Source organism: Helobdella robusta (assembly GCF_000326865.2).
Source record: "Helobdella robusta unplaced genomic scaffold HELROscaffold_4, whole genome shotgun sequence".
Classification (NCBI taxonomy): Eukaryota; Metazoa; Annelida; class Clitellata; order Rhynchobdellida; family Glossiphoniidae; genus Helobdella; species Helobdella robusta.
Window position 1 is genome coordinate 5,167,573 of NW_008704902.1, and position 22,505 is coordinate 5,190,077.

Consider the following 22,505-nt stretch of genomic DNA (forward strand, 5'->3'; position numbering starts at 1 on the left):
ACCATCGGCCTCGACGGTCCCCTCATGAACGAGGATCATTGATTCATTTTGATCGATTGATTGATGGAATACAAATATACAGTTTAGAACAATGGTATATATAAAATGATTTTTGATGTAAACAATCACCAATTTTGCAAGTAAATGAATTTATCACGCTATCAGATGAATAAGAAACATTCCATGGATTTTCAATGTCAGGAAATAACATCAAACATTGGCAGTCATTGGCTCTCTTCTCCAAATTGAAAACAACGCTGATCAGAACTCATTGTGTGAAACGTTTTGAACACAACTGCTAATACTAAATATCCAATTAGGAGATCTAGTTTTAGATCGAAATTGTTACTCTCTGAAGTGATTGAAAATATATTTCAAATTGAAACAAATCAATAAAAACAAAACTGATAATTATCTTTTTCAAAATTGGAAAATTGCATATCAGTTTATAACTGAATGTGAATGGTTAAATTCATTAAATTAACTCTTACAATGTACCGTTAAATGTGCCACATTATTCTAATACAATTTTTAAATTGAAATGTTTAAATGTGGCTTTAATAGAAATTTCGACTATCCATATTTCTCGTATTTTTTAAATTTGAAACAAACTAATGAGCGATAAAATTCGAGCCAATGGACTGCGGATGCTTTTGTAGATAGGATGTATTCTAATTATATGGGATGTCCCATATATATTTTAATTAATATACATTTGGTGTGGGTATTTCACACATGAATATAAATATATCCATGGTATTTCACAATGAATTAGTTTTATCGGCTGGTTTCTTTCTTAATTAAACGTTTACGTCATCTTAACTTCAATTGAATTTAAATTTAAAACAATATTAAGAGAATTTAGTTTTTATTCATTTAAAATATTTTAAAAAAATGAGTAACGATATTTCTGACAGTAAGTACGTTGTTTGGGAGTGGCAGGAAGATGGTTTTGCTTGGTTACCATACAAATCGGAGGTCTCAAACTTTATTGAAGACTCATTCATTAAAAAAATAAAGAAGGTTTCGCTAAAAGTGATTGATCCCAAGTTGTCATCATACAGCTTGGACTTGAAAATTAATAAACAAATAAGTTCCTCAGGTGGTAGTTTTTTTTATTTTCCACAAAACGAATAAAAAACTACTTATTGGCATGCAGTGTTCAGGTTTGAATGCAAAGAAATTCCTACCTATCACATGCTAAAATGTGTGATGCTTTGAATCACATGTTTTTATTTAATAGATACACTATATACATGCTAAAAGTGATTGATCCCAAGCTGTCGTCATACAGCTTGGACCTGAAAATTAATAAACAAATAAGTTCCTCAGGTGGTGGTTTTTTTTTATTTTCCACAAAACGAATAAAAAACTACTATTGGCATGCAGTGTTCAGGTTTGAATGCAAAGAAATTCCTACCTATCACATGCTAAAGTGTGTGATGCTTTGAATCACATGTTTTTATTTAATAGATACACTATATTTTTGCCATGGCGCTGGCTATATAAAATGACCTTAATATTTTTTAATTTTAATTAATATTTAATAATAATTAAATTTTAATTAGTAATTATAAAATTAATTATATTAACTAATTAAATTAATTAAATCTAAATGTCGATTTATTTTATTATATATAATATAAAATAAACAAGAAGTGGAACAACTTTGAAATTTGATCTATCATTCTATTCTCTTGTAAATAATTAATAAGTACACACACACACAGACATTATTTTGATGTTGAATAATTTTCATTTTGTTTTGCTACCTTGTTATCTGTCATTTTTGCTAGACTTGACAAATTATATTTTTATAATTTGATTGATTTTATATGAGCTTTTTTAAAATATTAAAAGTACCCTTAGTCTTATTTTATGAAAAATTTTCAGGTGTTAGTCGAGGCATACGACGATTCTGTCATCCACTGTTGAACACATTGTCCAATAACATTTCCTGGATGTGGCTTGGTAATGATGGCCAACAATGGAATATTTACCCTATTGAAATTTCAGATGAATTAGAAAAATCATACCAAAGAAAATCAAAGTGTTTTAATTTAAGGATTTCTTTGCAGAATTATGTTGTAGATTTTCAGACAATGGTTCAAAAAAACATTATCACTGGTTATGAAAGAAATGTGCAACGAACAATTTATGACATACCATATAAAATGACTGCACAACAAACTAACGGCAATGGGTATTTTTAATATTTTTATATGATTTTTCACCCTTATATTTAAACATATTTATTCATACTTCTAGTTTGAACAATTCCAGTTCAGCAAGTAAGATTTCTAACTTTATTTTCAAATTATTCATAACTATAGAAGTTTCATTTATAATTTTTGTTTAGTGAGATGTTTATATGAACCAATTCTAGTATGTATCCTGAAAAACAACTTTTGGAACCATCCACTCATTCTGTTACACCATCATTACAAATAACTAGATCCCCTCCTTCATTTATATAAAATAATTTCTCAAATAGAAAAAGCATTTTTTCATTTAAAAATTGATATAAATATTTATTTTTTCTGTAAAGAGCATTATTTTAAAAAACATTCTTTATTTTCAATTTTTTGTATCAGTATTTTTTTTTTAATGTTTTATTTTCTGTTTAAAATTTCATACCTAGCACTTTTTCTAGCACTCCGTAACAAAATTGTTATACTCTCCACTGCCAAGAAGCCTTCTATAATACTTGAATAGTTTCAGCATTGGATGGAAAACATGCTTATAAATTTTAAAGAATTTTAACTAGACATTTTTTGAGTTAAATTTTACCAAAATTGAAATCTAAGGGGTTAGAAATGAAGAATTTTAGAAGTAAACTAGGCATGCTTTTAATGCAAAGAAGCTGTAATCACTATTGCAGTCAAAGATGCAACATTTTGGTAATGTATTTCTAGCAATATGATGACAATGTCTGACTTTGTGATAATGACCTATGATGATATCATTTGAACAATTTAAGGCGAACTCTCAATAGTAAAATTGTGAATGCTGTTAATTTTTTATTTTTACACATTTCATAGCTATAAATTAAAGTTTATTTTGTGACATCAAAATTGTTTACATATATACTCTTCATTGCTAACATTGCTAAATCTCTGTTAATATCAATATTAAAAAATCTTTATATTATAGTTACTAATGTATTATATTTGTTTCAAATTATTTTTATTTGTCATTTAAACGTTTCGATATTTTTGGCATTTAATTTTGAAACCTGGATTCAGTATTCTAAATGATACAGATTAAATACTAGATACAGTTTAGTTTACAAACACAAAATCACAAACAATTGAAAAAATATTTTCAAGCAAACATTTTCTTGAATTGAATGAATAATAAATTTTACTATTGATAATTAATATATTTGTCATAAAAATGGAATTTATTTCATCATATTTTTACTTTGAAAATTCATTTCAGCACAAAATTTCTCTAATGGTCAGTCGACCTCAGTACAAAGTGGACAAATGATTTTTACACGTTCAAAAACCAGTCTTGGAAAACGAACTAGAACAACAAATGTCAACAACTACGTTAACAATTTCAGAAGTAGTACAAACAATGCTAGCACTTCTAGAGGAGATAGGCTTAAAAGAAGGTCGAGAACAAAAGAGGTAGATGGTGTAAAACAAATCGATGTTTTAAATAATGAAGGTTACTTGTTAATTTATAATGAAATTCATTGAAATCTGTTTTTCACATTTATTTAATCTTTATAAGATTTTTTGGCACATCTTTATTGATTTCTGTAAAAGTATTGCAATGGCTGGGTTTTAATGAGTTTTTTTGCACTGTTTGTTAGTGTTGACACATTAGAGAAATATTCAAAAGTTCTGGATAATAATAAGAATAATATAAAACGTCATTACTTGTTGATAATATCAAATAACTGGAATTCGTGATTTGGTGTATTTCAGACTGAGTGTTGTCAGAATTAAATGTGATTTTGCACGTCTTCGTAACGTTGTTTCTATGTTAATACCCATGGATATATATATATATATATATAATATATCCACATTAATACCTCTGAATTTTAGATGTTGTTTTTAGATGATTTTGTAGTTTTAAGCTTTCAAATGTAACGGATTCAAGTTTAATAGAACCAAAATATCTATTTTAGACACTCCATTAATTTCAGAAGAAAAAATAAATACAAAATTTTAATACCATTTGAGTTAAAAAAAATTTTTGCACTGACAGGTGAAACAAAATTTACTTCTCTTAAAAAATTTATGATATTTCTTGATTCCTCAATGTGTCAGAACGAAGTGAGTTTATTTAAATATTTATTATATATCTTCATCATCAACACTTCAAGTTATTTTATTATTGCTGTGATTTGTCCAAAATATCTAATTTGTTTGATGTGTATTTGATTTTTGCTTTTTAACGTTTTTTGGAGCAGGTTTTATTCCGTCGTTGTCCATTTTAATGTTTGTCTCACCAGACTTACCTATGAGATGTTTATTTCTGATGCAAGACTACTAAAAGTTTTTTCCAAAATAGTATGCACACCAGACATGTTCACAACGTTATTTGGAATCTTTTTGTACTAAACACTTCAGGTATTTTTGTCCAAGTTTTGTTGGCTATTTCAACCGACATTCTTTGTTGCTCCATGACTTTTAACTACATTCCTGTTCAAATTTTAAATGGCATCTATTGAAACCCCGTTTGTGATTATTTGTAATTTCCACAACTTTTTTTTCTAGAAGCAACGTATTTGTCTCTCAAGAGTCACTGTGGCAACCCAATTAGTGATAGAACCCTCTCTTGACACATTTGAAAAAAAGTTGAAGAAAGGAAGAAGAAATAAAAAAAAAATTTGAGCAATTCCATAAAAATTTCTTCTAATGTTAACTCAAAATAAAATTTGTTTCACAACAAAAATAAATAAATTGTTCTTCTGGATTTAATAGTGAAAAATAATGTATATTATACGTAGTTTTTAAATAATTGCCGAAAACAGCCAACAACAGCCCGACATGTATGTTCATGTATTTGCGTGTTATATGTGTTTTTTTCCATTCCTTTCAACATGCCCTGTCTAGACTATTTTTACATACTACAAAGTACACACTGGTCACATATTCTAAACCATAATTTTTCCTTAAAGTTTTGTGATTCAAGGTTTATTACTCGGGGATGCCATTCAAATTTTCTACAATATTTCTTTCAAGCATTTTAGAGCCTTTTTTATACCCCGTTAAGGAACTTTCGTTTTGTTAAACCCCAGAGCAAATTTTGTAACGATTCCCGTCTAAAACTTTTTTTCGTGCTTCTATGTCTGCAAGGGCGTCTACATGATGTAGTTGTGAAGTGCCCATGTAGTTATCGCGTTAGTATGCAAAAAATATTCCCGCTTGTCATAGGCGTGCAACCGTGCATGTGGTACGTTGCCTCGCTGTGTGTATGCGGAAAGTTTTGGAACCAAATGAGCCTCTGAAGCTACGCACAATGCATTATATTATATAAAGTAAATTGTTATAACATCCCTGGTTTATTGATAGAAATCGCATTGAATGTATATAAGGGTGACAAGAAAATTCTACATTAGCCTGTATCACAAATATTTGTTGGTTTTTCTCAATTTCTGGTTACATTTAAACTTTATTTTTCTTACTTAATCCGGTTTTTTTTATAAGGATTGTTGCATCTGCTGTGATAGTTTAAAAAATGTCTCATCATTTCCTGCTGATGACGATGAAAGTTGTGAAGACAACCCTAACAGAGTAATCAAACTGCATAAATGTTCTCACGTGTTCCATTACAACTGTCTCTTAGCGATGTACAATAGTGGCAAAAAAGTAAGGCTAGCATTTACTTTACATTGTTATTAAAATTTTTAAAAATATTGGAGAGGATGACAACCTGAATTTTTTGTGTTTTATTCCACTAAAAAAGGAAGGCAGCATACAATGTCCCTCGTGCAAATATATATACGGAATAAAGTATGGAGATTGTCCATCTGGATCTATGTCGTATGAAATTCTCAACAACTGTTCACTCAGTGGATACCCAGATTGTGGCGTCATCAAAATTACTTACGACATCAAAAATGGCATTCAAGTAACATTTTAAAACGAATTTGTTATCTTTTTATTTATATTTGAATAGATTTTAATGTAATTTAAAGTCTCTACCATGTTCTGATTTTTAATTTACTAAAGTAAGCTCAAGATAAATAAATAAATTTGTATTCCAACGTTTAAAAATTTAATTTATTTCGGAATATTTTTGCTATCAAACTTTTTAGTCCGACAAAGACATTTTTGTGTATGCTTGAAGTGCACTTGATAGCTCCAAGTTATGGACAGAATATTCGAACGAGGTCATCGCGCGATTACAATGACGCTTTCACCACTTTTACCTTTACATTGTTTTTCGTGCTCAACAGGCGGACAATTCATTCATTGTTTTAAAATTATCTTTTTGAATAAAAATATATAATTGTATTAAAGCATGTTTTTCAAAAAGAAATAACTTTTTAGGAATCTTTCCATCCAAACCCTGGTAAGCAGTATACAGCAACTGGTTTTCCTCGATATGGCTATTTGCCTCATAACTTGGATGGTTTAAAGGTTTTCTTTTTCATCAAGCAGTTTAACACTCAGTTGATTTTTACATTTTAAAAACATCAATTTTTTATTTGAAGATTTTGCAGTTGTTGAAAAAAGCTTGGTTCAGACGACTCACTTTTACGATCGGTACTTCAGTGACCACTGGACGTGCGAATGTTGTCGTATGGAATGAAATTCATCACAAGACTGAAATGGATAACAAATCCGGACATGGATATCCAGATCCTGAATATCTAAACAACGTAACCAAGGAATTGACGTTTCACGGAGTAGTGGAAAAAGACGACAATGAATTGGAATATAACGATTAATAAAAACAATAATTCTTGTAAATATTTTTAACACTTTAAAAATGTTAATCATATCATCAATACAGTTTTGTTTTATTTTGTCACAAAATTAGCGGTTTAAAATGACAATTCCACATTTTTAAAAAGTTTGACTTAAGTAATACAACCACTAAACATTGTAAAAGTAATACAACCACTAAACTGTAATATTTTGCGCTGCATGTATATACGCGAGTTCGCACGGGCTTTGCTGATTTTAAAAATGTTGAAAGCTTTTTTTATAAACGTCTTGATTGTGTAGGAAAATTATATGAAAAGAATTTATAATTTCATTTTGTTTATGTCTTAAACGTGACATTTTATACTTGTATATCTTGTGTGGATTTGGATGAAGCTTTTATTATGCAGTCGCTCCCAGGTCAACGTTCTAAGTATATGAATGAATACTTCAATGAATTATGCATTTAAATTGAAAATACCACAAGACCGGAAAAATTCAGTTGGAAGCGTTTTTGTCGTTATATGGTACTTATTTGCTTGGCTATCTGTCGTTTACCGAGACTTATGCTATGATTTCCAGCTTCCTGCAACAATACGACGTCATTGATGTTCGATTGCCAGCAAAGCATATAATGGGAGGAATACGATAGGGTATTGACATTATAAAATACCCAATGGTAGCTTCAGATTACACATAGCAATTGAAATAATGCACTTGACTTGAACATTAACATTGAGGTGTTGCATGACTATTTAGGCTTCTCTGTGATCTGAGTCATGACCATCGCAATAAAGTGGCTCAAAGGGCATGGCAATATCGATATTTTTCAAACTTATTTTGTTCCGGGCTTAGTCATTTGTTTACTATGTAAAAATAAAGATAATTATAAATGTAGTAGAAACACTGAGTCGCCTCGACATTCCTTTCACACTGGCATCTTCCTACACCATTGTAATGGAGCTGCGACGTCATTGCTGCTTTGCTTTCAATAAAGTTTACTTAGAAAGAGCAAGCGATGTCGGTATTAAAATTCTTGGTCGACAGGTCAATAGTTATTCAATATTCAATAATATAAATAAAATGGAGCATTTTCGTAAAGATTCCAAAGGGAATAATTCTTTTAATTTAGCCAATGTAGCAGCGAGCCATATTTTAAAATTTCATCGACGAAAGCCAAACATGCGTTTAAATTAAAAAAACATTTGTTTTGGTTGCAGAAATAAATGCTTTTCTAAATAATGATTAAATGCTATTGATTGACATTGAAAAGATTGACATTTTCAACATAGAAATTTCGAAATGGCTTATAAAATTCTAAACCATGGCGAACTCGAGTTATGATTTTTTTCTTATTTTGTGATTCCGTCACACATACTACCTTGGTTTACTTACCTTCCTAACTTCTAACGCTAACTAATGACTGCTAAATGCTAATCTAATATACTTACTATACAAACTACCACTAGTTAGCTGCTAATATCCTTACTTATTCCTAACTTATTTTGTTATAGCCCTTATCTTAACTTCTGAACCGCAAACAATAATCATTGGATGGAGAAATTTCATTTTGATTGATCTACGATCAATATATTTTTTACAAATTTGTTATTCAAATTCAATTAAAAAAATAGCTTATCATGTATTTTCCTATTGGCTGGCCAAGATGTCTAAAAGTTTGTTACAATGATGAGTGTAAACTCTTGGATGTTGTAGCCAGTTTTGATAAATTATTTTTGGCCGTTCTCAGCGAAAAAACTGTTGGGATTTGGTTCTGCAAAGTATCTTTCTTCTGTTATTTATGTTATCCTTATTTGTTACATAAAATATTATAGTGTTGTTATTTTACTATTATTATTATCATTATTATTATTAATATTATTATTATTATCTTTTACTAATGTCTAATGTTGTTATTATTAATAAAATTAACAATCAAAGAGTATGATTTTAATTAAATAAAGTAAATCTAATTGCATTGCAGCCACATGTTGAAATAGTTGGTTTCAGAAGAACAAGAGCATGCATTTCCAAGTTTGGTGATAATCAATTTTGCAAATGGAAACCAGATTCATCTTATTTAGCTATAGCTGTTAGTGATTATTTATGTTTAAAATTTTAGTTTTTTGTCTTTCTTATCTTCATTAATATCTTGCAGACATCTCTTGGTTACATTATTTTTTTCAAACTGGAGAAGACGACAAATACTCAAACTTGCTATGAGCAAAGGTTATTTTGTTCATTGCTTTTTTAAATCAGTATTTTTTGAAACGAATTCAACTATTTAAGATTTAGCTCAAGCATCTTACCTGAAGATGGCGAATCAAATTTTCAAACCATTCCCTCATTGAACATTTCTATGTCTCATTATATACAAATTCCTGGAGGTGTTACAAGGTTCTTAAAATATTTTTTTTAATTTAAAGTGGTTTGTTTAACTGAATGTTGACCATGTTTTTCTATTTTAATGTTCTATCATTTTTTTCTGGTAGAGATCATTATTATATTACTTAGAACAAACATAAAAATATGTAAAAAAAAAGGGAGAGAGTTTGATTTAAATAAATGTTTTATTTAAACGACAGCATGGTTAGTTTGCGTGAAGAGATTATGATATCTACAAGTAGGGGCTTGTTGCAAAGGATTTATTGGTCGGATGGTCACATAAAGTCCAATGCTACCATTGAACTTGCTTCGTTGCCATTCTCTGCTGACCTTCAACATTCCAGATGTTTGTTCATTCATCTTGTCAACTGCCATTTCAATTGATTAAATCCTTGTTTGTTTTTACTGACACTTTATACTTTTACACCATGCTGTCTAATCTGTTTTGTGTCAGTTTATTTTATATTATTGTACTTTGCTTATGTTGTTCAACTTAATCATGTTTAAGCATTCTGAATATTTCAAGTTATCAGCTGCATACCAAATTTACATAAAGTTTTGTGCATATTGTTTTATATTGTGTGTTTTACTAGAGTTTGCTTTTAGCAAAAAAAGATTAGAGAACAAAATTTGTTCAACATAATTTGATGTATTATTAAAAATTTTGCAGCCATACAATTGAACAATTCCTCAGTCCATGTCTCACTGATCGACTATAGTCCGCAGATGGGTGGTTTTGCTGTTGTTCTCTCAGATGGCAGGGCAGCTTTCCTTGCTGCAAACAGTCTTAAGTTTGAACCTCATGTCGGCTTATTTCTTCTCTTCATTTAATGAGTTATTTTTATTGAATGTTTGGAGAAATATATTTTATTTTAGTTGGGCACCTTATTTTCAACATCATTTTCTCAACTTTAACTTGAGGTTTTCCTATTTTTTAAGCTTTTTCTACCGACTGTTAGGCAGTTAATTTTATTGAATTAATTAATCATTTTAAACATAGAATGTAGGCAGTTTGAAAATAAGTTAATTTTTTCTAGCAAGTTGTTGGGGTTTGGGCTCAAGACTCTACATCAGCAACGTGTGTTTCTATTAATCACAAATATGCCATCATTGTTTTTGGAGATGCAAGGTTTAATATTTGTTGTTTGTTTGAATTTCTTCATATAAAGATTTTGTTACTTTTGGTTGATAACATAATTATTTACAATGCACCAGTGGACAGGGCATTGTGTACAACTTGGATGCAGTTACGGGGTCTTTAGTTGTCTCTCACAGACTTATCATATCCTCAAAAGAATTCCCAGGTTTGCAACTTTATCACAATCCTCCATTTTGTGGATACAATATTTTTCAACGTGTGCTTGACATTTTATTCAAATGTCTGACATTCATTAAGATGCAACATATCATTGAGCTGCGTACATGATGTTTCATTAAGATGCATCCCAAGTTTGTGGTCCTGTGATGAAGATGAGGTGGACATCGGATGGATCTGCACTTGCCATGTCTTGGTTGAAAGGCGGCTTTGCCATCTGGAGCGTCTTTGGATCTCTACTGCTGCAATCTATGGGGTTACAGTTTTCATTTGAATTGTTCATTCCATTAAGTTTTTTATCTATTTCTTTTTTAGCATACATTTTTTTCATAGTAATTATTTATAGATATATTAGATGGTATAATATATATCTTATCTAACTGTTCAAATTGATGACATTTCAGCCGTTAGTTTTTAAAAATATATTTATATGCTTGTTTAATGTCTGAAATATTTTCAAGCTTTAAAAATGCTTGTGTCAACTTTTTACACTTTTGTTATTTAAAAATTTTATCAATTTTTCTATTCATGATGTCTAACTAATGCCAGCAAGATGGTGGGAGTTTTGTGGTAAGCTGACTGCTTCTTGAAACTGTTCTCATGGCGCTGTATATATGCTGCATTATTTTTTTGTTATTTTTATTTGTAAAATTAGCAATTGCAAGAAAGTTTTTCTTTTTGCAGACTCAACAGTGGTGATCAGAAATTTTTCAAGTTCACGTCACTGGTAAGTATTTTTAAAATAATTTTTATCAAATTTGAAAAATGAATTCCTTTCATTTTATTTGCTTGCACCTATCTACCATGTATTGATCATTGAGCAATATTAACTGAATTTTTCAATACTTCCAATATATCTTGAATTTCATAACTGAATATTTATTTTCAATTTTTTATTCAATTTATAGACCCAAGCCTTAAATAGCATATTTATTGACTATGATTCTAGTATAGATTTGTGTTCTTTTTTTTAGGAATGGGGTTGTGAGGGTTATCACCTACTGATGATCAGAGATGAGGGAGATGATGATATTACGAGTAACAATGTCACTAACGAACTGCATGAAACTGATGACATGCATGTGGTACCACCATCTGCCTCTTCATCAACGACAACGTTGATTTCACAGGACGCTTCCACGATTACTTCATCATCTCTTGCTACTGCATCTTCATCAGCAACTTCAACTTTGATGGTTCTGAGTTTTGTTAAGAGCTCTCTCAGTGCGAATCCATGTTTTGTGAGTCATATTTTACAGATGCTTATCACATTTGTCTGCTGTTTCCAAATGTCATCTGCGAATGTAGTATAATTTATTATAATGGAAATAACAATTTAACCAGGATTGTTCACTATATTTGGAAGGGACTGCTGTGACGGCTTTTATAAGAATGCTAGAAGAATTTATTGTTTAATAAAATTGTTTAATAAAAAGTGTTAATACGTTTTTTTTTGTGTTGAATGCACTCCTTAAAATATCAATCAGGGAAACCAAGTTCATCTGCTTTTGCAAGGAGAGGACAGACTTTATTTGAATCCTGAAGATGGGCTAGGTCGGTCTGCGTTGTCTGCGTTGCTTTTTCATTATTTAAAAGTGGAATTAAATTAAATTTTTATTTGAAGATTGAATCTGGTAAATTTCTTGTTCGCAACTTTTGCACTGCCCTTAGAAAATGTACTGTTTGCTTTTGACATGTTATTGGATAACGATTGTATCGATAGTTTTGAAAAAACACACTATGATTGTTGCGTATTGGTTGAATTTTGATGAACAGGTGAATCATCGAGTACTGCATACTTCCATCAAACACCTTCTGCTATAGTAGGCAACAGACAGTGGCACGTCATGACTCTTCCATCCACCTACATCGTTAACAACTGGCCCATTAGAGTATGTACTCATTTTTTCCTGTTCTTGTTCTAAGTTTTAACAGATGGCAGTAATACTTATTTTGAGTTGAATTACTATCAAATTTTCAACGTCGGTTATTTTAAACTATTTTTTTTTGCAGTATGCAGCGATGAGTTCATCCGGCCACTGGATAGCTGTAGCTGGTAGGAGGGGCATGGTGCATTACGCACTGTCAACGAGGAAGTGGAAGATGTTTGGCAATGAAATGCAGGTATTTTTTTGAGTAGTTTGTACAACCTTTTAAATTTTCATTTATAAAAAGTGAATTTGGATTTTTTTCTAGTTTCAATCTTTGAAGTGTTACATCAAGTTATATATCATCTTATCAATTTATTTTCTTTTGATGACGTTTCTCTTCTTTCTCCTTTTCTTCTTCCAATTACAATTTAATTAGTAGTGGTTCTTACACTGACTATAATCTTCTGAGCCACTTTAAACCCCATTAATAACAATAATAATATTCACCCTTGTACATACAATATAGTGGACTGTCATATAATATTAATTCATTATCTAGTATCTCTAATGTGGAATAATTTTGGACAACTTTAAATTGTTTTTGTAAATTTTTTAAGGAATCATCATCTAATTGTTTCCTCAACTTTTATTATCATACATTTTGGTCTTTTGTTATTTTCCGGTCACATTTATGACAAAAATTTAACTGGTCACTATACATATAATAAATTGATCATTTGATTAATATAAAAAACTACATCTCTGCATGTGATGACGTCACATGATGACATCAACCACTGCAATAAATTAATTGCGTCGTTAATCACACCACAAACCACCAACACCACAATCACATGACTGACGCAGGAAAGAGACATGATGGTGGCTGGCGGTTTGTTGTGGTGGAGGGAGTTCATCTGTGCTGCCTGCTACAACATGCTCGATCAGAGGGATGAGGTTGTCTCTGCTTGTGTTTAAATTATTTTATTTGTAATTTTACCTGCCTGTAAAATCGTTGATAAATAATTTATTAAATTATTTTTGGTTCACTGGTTTCCATATTTCTAGATCCCAACTTTATAGTCTTAATTTTGTTTACTGTATATTTAATGTAGAGTAAAAATAAAATCATGTAAATATATTCATATAGAATACACTTATACACAAGCAGACATTACGAACAGTAAATTATCATGAAACTGCAATAATTTGTTACGTAATGATACTAGTTGACGCGCACCTTTTACATTGGATATGATACATAAATTAATTTGTAATTTGGTGCGTAAAATCCTAGTATGTAATTGTTTTCTCTCTAGCATGCCAGGTTTTTTGAAATACTTCAAAAAACTTTTTGTAAAAGTGTACAATGTCTCATGTCTAAAAAAATTGATATGTTAGAAAATACGGATTTCCTCACTGAATTCAAGAAGTCAAAATTAGTTGAAAACCACTATTTTCAATTAATATACACACAGAAAAACGTTGAAATTTGTTTAATTTATTGTGAAGCAGTGATTCTTATGTAATAATTGTTATGAAAACTACAATTCTTACATAATGACTCAAACCAATAACCTCGCATATAACATCAGGTTCGATTTTATCCTCGCGACAGCAAGTTGGACAACGCATTTGCCCATGTCGTCAAGACGCCATCCCAAATCGTCCTGTTGAATATCTTCTATGATTACCTCATTGTTCTTTTTTCAGACTGCATCATAGCTATTTATCATATCACCAAAAAAATGTCTGCCCATAAATGTAAGCTCAGCTTTTTTATTATTCTGTTGATTTATTTATAAACTTTGTTTTGGTCGATGGCTTTTAATTTAAAATTTTATTTTGACTAACCTTTTGTGATATTTATTTATATTTGTTAAATTGTGTGGATTTGCTAATATGTGTTCACAATTATTTGCATTAGAACCAGTACATGTTCATTCGAATTGTTGCTTTTTTACCACAGTTGTGTCATTCTTTAGATTGTATATTCTGCATTTATTATATTGTGCTATTATGACCTCTGATGTTAATTAATTATAATTAATTAATTATTAATTACGTCTCAGTTGTGACAAAGTTAATGCATTTGCTTACCAGATAAATTAGCTTATTTATATATAAAGTTTTTCAATCATAAAATTACGTCGTTAAGCTCATCTTGTTTTTACGCCCAGCTTTCCTGGAGTTGAATGTAACGAAGCTTCAAGAGGTGAACATCATCAACTTCATCCCCCATCCATCCAATGTTGCAGCAATTACTCTCACATCCTTGCGAACGGACGCTGGTTGATACATTCCTTACAATCTTCTCTTCTTTTCATTTTCATTCCTGTTAAACTGCTTCTATTACATACAATATTATTATAATAATGTATACAGTTTGTGTATTTGTGAATAATTTTATAATTTTTTCTAGATTGTCCTTAAATTTTTTGTTTAGTTTTTCATCTTTTACGAATATTTAATTTTTAATGAGAATTTGCGAAATTTTTGTGCATTTAGTTGACAATTATTATTAATCTGTATAGTAATACTTTTAGTAAGGATTTTTATGATTTGGTAGTTCCATAACACGAAAATCTATTTGATGATTTCTGTGATAAACTATTGTTTAAAGTGCTACCTGTTATAATTTTATACTGAAGTATTTTTCTACCACCCACGTACTGAGGTTCAACAAAGAAAAACAGTGATGACGGTACAGAAGCGGAGAGTATTCTCATTAACGTGGCTGGTCGAGTTCTGCTTTTCCAGCGAGATAGATCAACTGCTAATGATGGATCCGCTCAGAAAAATTGGGTGCGTACGTTGTTAGGTGTTTTATTTTTCGTGAATAATTGCCATAATTTACAATATTCTTGCTTTAGTTTTTGATAGCAGCTGTCAGCTAGAATGTTGATGATGAAATTTTACGAAACATTCAGTTGGCCTTCACGGCTCCAGTCATAGTAGCATCTTCCGTTGAAAATATGTGGTTGTCCTGGAGGTCGAACCATCAGAAACCTCACTTGACTAACGTTTTGTGGCTTGGATGTGGAGCTAATGGTACTCAAAGTTTACATGATTCAACATTAAAACATTGTATTTTTTTATGTTTCCAAGCAAAATTAGCTGCACACTGTCTCATTTCTCACTAGTGATATTGTTTTTCTACCAGCTAGTTGAGGAATAACTATTTTGTCATGTGTTTTATTGTTTCTATCAGCCTTTCTTTAACATGGGACCACGTTTACGCTGCGTGCTTCCACAGCGCTTATCCTCAGACAGACACTTACAATCTGAACAGTAACATAACTGCAGAACTTGAAAGTTTTATTTTTTTGACATGATGGAGATGAAGTTATAGTATTAAAGTTTGGGAATGTGATGTAGTGGCCAAGTGTCCAGTTACTCTTTTGTAGTGATCGGGTTTGAATACAAGAGATTTCCCTTATCAGAAACGAGTCTGCCTAATGCTCATATACTATGAATGTACTGGGATGATAAATTCAAAATCTATGCTAAGGGCGCTGCTCAAATTAATACCTTCCTTCATTCCTTCCTTCCTTTTTTATTGAACAATATTATTTGTTAACTGATAAGTTTTTTTTCATTTAAATTTTAAAATGCATGCAACGAAATGCGGATGGAATTGATTTATATTTACAAACTGTTACACCAGGCTTAAAAGTTTGGCTGCCACTGCAGCAGAGAGAGGACATGGGAAAGAACAAGGGCTTCCTTTCCAAACGAATCATGCTCCCATTTGCAGCTGATATTTATCCACTAGGTCAGAATGTTTTATTTTACTATTCATCTTCATCCTTCTTTTGTTCAAATATCTTACACTATTTTCAATTAAAAAACTTTTCTAAGCTCTCAAATGGAATATTGAAGATCATTTAGTTTTAATTCAAAATAATTTTTTTATTTATTGATATTTAAATTTAAACTTTGCGTTATTAATACATCAGCAATGTTGTTTGAGGCTGGAATTATATTGGGAGCTATCAGCGAGGCTGTGTGCTACTCAACCAATGGTGAGGAGACTGGTCAACGACAGCTGCCTTATCTGCAACTTGAACGAACGGTGAAATATATGTTGACTTGTCCTATGTCCTATCAGATCTTTGCATTGCTCATTTTGGGATTGATTTTTCAGTTGACGATTTGCTAAACTTGTTGATATATTTCTTTACACAGAGTCAAGTTTATCTGCATCATATATTGAGACAGCTTCTTAGAAGAAAGTAGGTTCTTGAATTTTTTCAGAATTCCTTTTATTAAATTGTTAAATTAATAAATTTCTCATCGATATTTTTGATTGACAGTTTAGGAGTCCATGCATTAGAGATAGCTCGTGGTTGTACAGACCTTGTGTACTTTCCTCACGTGCTCGAGTTGCTCATCCACGAAGTACTCGAAGAAGAAGCTACCTCAAAAGAACCCATCCCTGGTGAGATGAATGCTTGTGTTTGGAGAACTTGGTCAATGTCATTAACGACCGCATCTCAATTTTTAGATGCCTTATTGCCTCGTGTTGTGGCCTTCGTTGAAGAATTTCCCGAGTATCTTCAAACAATTGCTCATTGTGCTAGAAAGTCAGATGTTGCCGTGTGGGAGTATTTCTTTAGTGTGGTTGGAAATCCGGCTGATCTCTTTCAGGTTTACATTTAAGATCATGTTTATAGTGAGAGATTTTATAATCTTCCAAATGGTACTCCATACAAATTTGTTTTTGGATAAATATTTATTTGACATCCAATTAAATGTTAAAAATTATTATTTTTTTCTGTCTTTCAATAGTTCTGCAGGGGTGGATCACTGGCAGCAACACATTAATTTCTTAATTGGGATTTTGAATCGTTTTTGAATTTTTGTTACATAAAAATCAAGATGGAGAGAGAAAGAGAGACAGACAGAGACATAGAGAGAGAGAGAGAGAGAGAGAGAGAGAGAGAGAGAGAGAGGTAGTGTATAGACTCTCAGAAATGAGAGTCTTTCTCTTCCTCTATACTATAGAGGAAGAGAAAGAAAATCAAAGAAAAAACTAAATAATATAGTTTAATAATAATTGGTGTAACATAGCCTTTTCGTAATTATTTTCTTACGAAGGATTGTTTGAAGTCACACAAGCTGACCACTGCTGCCTCCTACCTTATCATCCTACAAAACCTTGAAAAGCCTAACCAAGCAAGACAAGTGAGGGAAACTTTACTGTTTATACGTTGTTTTTTTTTTATTTTCTCAAAACTTGAAATTGTTGTCATTTGATTTTTTTTCATCTATACATTTGATTTTTTTTGTTTGTATTTTTTGGAAAACTTCTTTTAATTTTTCGCAAAATAATAGTAATATGAAAATAATTTGCATTGCAAATAATCAAAATTGAACATGAAAGTTTCATCCAATATCAGTGTTAATTACGATTCCTTACCTAATTATAAAAAATGTTATTCAAACATTTCTCTTAGCACGCCATCTCCCTGCTAGATGCTGCTCTGAATGAATCATCGTGGGACCTGGCAAGGGATCTTGTCAGGTATCTTTCTGTCATTGGTCAGTGGATTTCCGTTCAGCTGACATTTTATTAAAAAATTAATTGTGATGCAGTTTTTTTATTTGCGTAAATTTGTTTTCCAGATTTGACGTGTGACACGAAGGAAAGTGGCTCTTCAAAGTTGAGAATACGACAAAACAGTCAATCCATATACCATTCAGGTGGCTTCTATAGCACCAGCCCATCTGCTACTAACGAGGCAGCAGTTGATCCATTCTTGCATGGAGGTGTCGTTAGAGCAAGAAGTCTTTCTAAGGAAGAACAAACGCGAGACCAACAGCAACTACCTAAAGGCATGGTGAAGGGAAGTGTCGGAAAGGCGGACAATCACGCTACAAAGAGGTGGTTGTTCGTTTCTATCAATGATCGGTTTTACGCTCTAAAGATTAACAATGCTATTAGGTCGATGTTTACTTGCTTAAACTGATTGTCATGTTAGTTCTAGCGGGAGTGTCATATCCTTTCTTACGTTGTTGCACTAAAGAGATGTGCAGCATTTTGGTTATATCGCTATCTGTACAAGCTTCAACACTGAATAGTTTGAACGTGTCTAGTCTTAGTGTAAAAAAATGTTGAAGAAACTAATTAAGGCATGCGCATACACATACCTCCACTATTTCATATTTGTATGGCTTGCATAATAAAATTAACGCGGCTCGTTGGAATTTACTTTACGTCATTTCAAGTCACAAAAACCTACTTTCACAATAGAAGAGAATTCTTTTCTAATGTGAAGGAAGAGTTAAGGTTATACAGTTATACATTAAGGTTATGTATATAGTTTGTTGGTGAAATGTCGTCTGAGAAAAATTGGTACGGCAGAAATATATTGAAACGCTGAGAATAATGGAGTTTTACGTCTGTGTAATTGAATTTTAATATAATTAATAAAAATGCCAGGCGCCGGTGCGTTCAAACGAATGGTTGCCAGCATGCCTTCATTAGCTAGCAGTCAGTCTTCAGCAGATAGATACTGTTTCAATCGTTCTTAATGTTTTGATAGATGTTTATTAGCGAATGATGAGAGAATATTTGTTCTGTTTTGTATAAAGAGGGAATGAAAACCTCTATTGACGAAATTTGATTTTTTTTATACTATTTTTTGTTTACAACTTTTGGAAGTTGAAAATTGATTATATTTTTATCTTTATTTCTGTGAGTAATAATTTGGATGCTAAAATAAAATTTTTACAGTCGACACATTTCAACTTCATCCAGGGATTCGGATAGCATGGAAAGATTTAATGTGGAGAGCATCCTGGACAGACATGCCAAGAAATTATTAAAGTCATATAAGTTGCGGGACCTCGCCAAGTTTTCTGCCAATCTCGAAGATTACCAACTTGTAAGCTGGCTCAAGAAAGAAAGGTTTCAATCAGTTTTCATGAATTTAGCGTTTTCTATAGTTTTTTATCATCTGTTTTTTTATTTTATATGATGTAGATTTTTTTAAATAGGCTGTTTAGCAAATTTATTTAATGTTTAAAAATAATCAGCTTTGATAAATAACAATATAATTTAAATCATTTTTTAAATATTTCATTGTTTTTCCATTTTTGAAACAATTGATGCAGAACCTTATCTGCCCGTGTCGATGATTACGTGAGTGCTCTGAAGACCCTGCACGATGATTTCAAGTGGCCGTACCCTGTCGTTCCACTTTCCAATCTTACAAGACTTACCTCAAGTTATTTCCCATGCTATAGATTAATATAAATTTTATAGCTGCGTGTAGTTTTTCAATTCTTATATCGTTCTGAAATTGATAATTACTAAAAATTTTATAGCCACATGTATTTTTTCAGCTAACAGTTTAGCTAGCACTGGCTCAGGAAGTTCTCAACTGGATTTGGTCAGTGAAAAATCTTCAGATGTCAATAACACAGGTATAATTTAGTTTTTTTTTTGACTAAAAGCTCCTACAAAGCTTTAGGCAAGTGTTTATTATTCTCTCTAGTTTTCGTTTGAACCGTATTAATGGAGCACATTTTTGCTATCATGCCATCGCATTTTATATCAACTTGAGCTCGCGGGAATCTGGTTAAATTTTTTAATGTTTTTATCGTTTTCCAATACATATTAATAATGTGTTGAAAGTCACAAATAATTAAAATAATAAAGTGCAAACGTACAAAACAAACAGCGAACAGTATGAACCATTCAGAGACGGCTTCATGTGAGAAAGAAAGTACGGATTCATGGAATGAGGTCACTGGATCGAGCGTCACCATGTCCAGTTTCAGTGAAATGGATCGCCTCTGTCTTGATTTGGCCTCCTTGAAAACCGGACCACCGCAATCAAACATACAACTTAGGTCTGTTTGCAATAATATCATTTTCATTTAATTTTTGAATCAATTGCTTCACCCCCTTCTTCTATTACAGATTAAACCTCTTTATATTAACTTTTTGATGTTTGTTCTAAATTTTTTGTCATCTGCTGAGTCTCGTAAACTTAACAACAAAATTATTTTGGGTTGAACATGTATTGATCTAGATTTCTGTACCAGCTACTGATGGAGGCATATTGTTATGAGTGGGCATCTGTGTGTAGCATCGTCTTGCAGGATGTGACACTGTTCAGCAGAGTTGTCTCAAGTGCCTACCTACCAGATACGCCAGAAGATTGCATCAAACGCATGAACGAGGGTCTCAAAGCTTTCAAAAAGTGGTCGGAGACAGAATGGTTAGTCTTTGCAAATTGCTTACATGCCAAATTTTTTCAGCCGATTTATTTTTGTTACGCAGATAAAAAATTTTTGAAGTAAATAAAATTAATTCTTGCCGCGTAGTAGAAACAGCCGGCCTGCAGATGATCGTTAATATAAACTTGAGAAATAAGAATGTAATATTAATATGATATATAATGGCATTTCTCTAAATAATGCATAATGGGAGTTAATGGTGTAGTTTTTTAAGTATGACTGACCTTTGAAGCAACGTAAAAACCTGCTGCGAATATCTTTATAATCTTGCTTCAAAAATATCTTTAATTAGCGTTGATTATATTACGTGATACAACATCTTTGAAAAATGCAAAATAAGGAACAACTATGTATGATACAATTTGTATAGTTTGGGTTATGAAGATCTGTTGAGAAGTTTGCATGAAGATATTCTTCTACTGGAGAGTTTGGAAAAAAAAACATCGACGTCATCATTATCGTCGTCAGCATCTAATCAGGCCAGCAAGCGATTAAGTATGGCAAATCAACTAAGACAAAATTCTGTTGAGACACATAACAAGGCTGAGAGCGATCAGATGACATCAAGTATATCAGGTAAAACAGATAATTCCAACACGAGTGACAACACAAAGAATGAAAGTCAGAACGACGATGAGGAGATTACCGGAGATGATGGTAATGTCAAATCATCCAGTTCAGATAGGACTTGTATAATCATGTAGATAATTAATTCTTCGCTTTCTTATTTATCTTTTCATTTTTATTTGTAAATTGACTATGGAAGTACACAGTGTCCAAGTTGTCTTCGAGTAACTTGTTTTTGTAATTACATTTGTATTACCTGTGCAATGCTAAACGTCCATGTTGAAACGAGATGGTTTCTCTTCGTGTTTCTTAACTATTATTTCAATATTCCATTCTAAGTAACTTATTCAGTGACTTGTAATTTTGTTGATTTTTTTTCGTTAAGATAGACTAACATTTCATTAATTTTAGTTTTAACGTTAAGTTAGTTGAGCGTTTTCACAAATCTATATTTTATTTTTGTTGGTCTTGTCATACAGCGTTATCCATGATTATTGTTTATTTTCGTTCACTACTCTACAATATTCTAAATGTACATCTATCTATGTACTGTACAGTTTAGTTATTTATGAATGTGGATACACATACTTCTATCAATATCCTTTTATATGTATTTTCCATGAAATTGTCAGGTACAGATCGCCATGTTCTGAGAAAACTTTATTAGTCACACCATCACATCACAGGTTAAACTCTAGATTTTCTTTACTGGCTTAAGCAGAATCTTTCCAGCTGTGGACGCCAATCATTTCAAAAGTTGTTACCTATATTTCCTTATTGCATTTCCTTGCACAGTGGTGCCATCTTTTTGTGAAAGCATACCTATCAATGCCCTACCATGCTCATTTTTTCCTTATTCTTCTTTATCTTGGTTTTTAATAGCTTGCGATCATATTTCCAGCCCACTGATATCTGCATATATCAAATTTTCAATTAAACTTTTGTTCGTCTAATTTGTGTATTTATTTAATACTGAACAAAATGTATAAAGAGATTATCAAATAAATTCATTCAGTCATTAATTAAGTCCCATTTTTTGTTTGTGAGTAACGTGGTTTTCAGCATTTACAACTATGTTCATATGAAAATTCATTCAAACGTTATTGTTTTGTAAGAGTGGACTAGATCTATTTGTTGTTCGACGTTTAAGGTTAGCAGGCTAAAAAGAAATGATTATGCCAGTTGATTTAATTGACCGCAAATCACCTTGTTACAAATTCATAT

General features: G+C 31.4%; 2 protein-coding genes across 2 annotated transcripts; both read left to right on the forward strand.

Moving 5' to 3' along the window:
* Positions 1-5,666: 5,666 nt before the first annotated feature.
* Positions 5,667-6,916, forward strand: HELRODRAFT_67514 (hypothetical protein; the record flags this gene model as incomplete). Its single annotated transcript, XM_009024334.1, has 4 exons — positions 5,667-5,831; positions 5,929-6,093; positions 6,516-6,605; positions 6,680-6,916. Coding segments are annotated over 4 exons (657 nt in total), but the record flags the coding sequence as incomplete, so codon positions are not given.
* Positions 6,917-7,850: 934 nt separating this feature from the next.
* HELRODRAFT_189001 (hypothetical protein) lies at positions 7,851-21,418 on the forward strand (the record flags this gene model as incomplete). The annotated part of the gene is made up of 32 exons (XM_009024771.1): positions 7,851-7,940; positions 8,528-8,674; positions 8,878-8,985; positions 9,052-9,122; positions 9,183-9,290; positions 9,479-9,624; positions 9,949-10,082; positions 10,501-10,582; positions 10,717-10,849; positions 11,278-11,320; positions 11,568-11,789; positions 12,081-12,147; positions 12,370-12,485; positions 12,607-12,717; positions 13,332-13,421; positions 14,060-14,228; positions 14,645-14,755; positions 15,142-15,269; positions 15,395-15,524; positions 16,132-16,239; positions 16,424-16,539; positions 16,653-16,699; positions 16,781-17,114; positions 17,565-17,651; positions 17,924-18,008; positions 18,093-18,351; positions 19,228-19,377; positions 19,584-19,696; positions 19,815-19,895; positions 20,153-20,324; positions 20,507-20,695; positions 21,085-21,418. 32 exons carry the CDS (start codon positions 7,851-7,853, stop codon positions 21,416-21,418), a joined length of 4,281 nt encoding a protein of 1,426 aa, XP_009023019.1.
* Between the last annotated feature and the right edge of the window lie 1,087 nt (positions 21,419-22,505).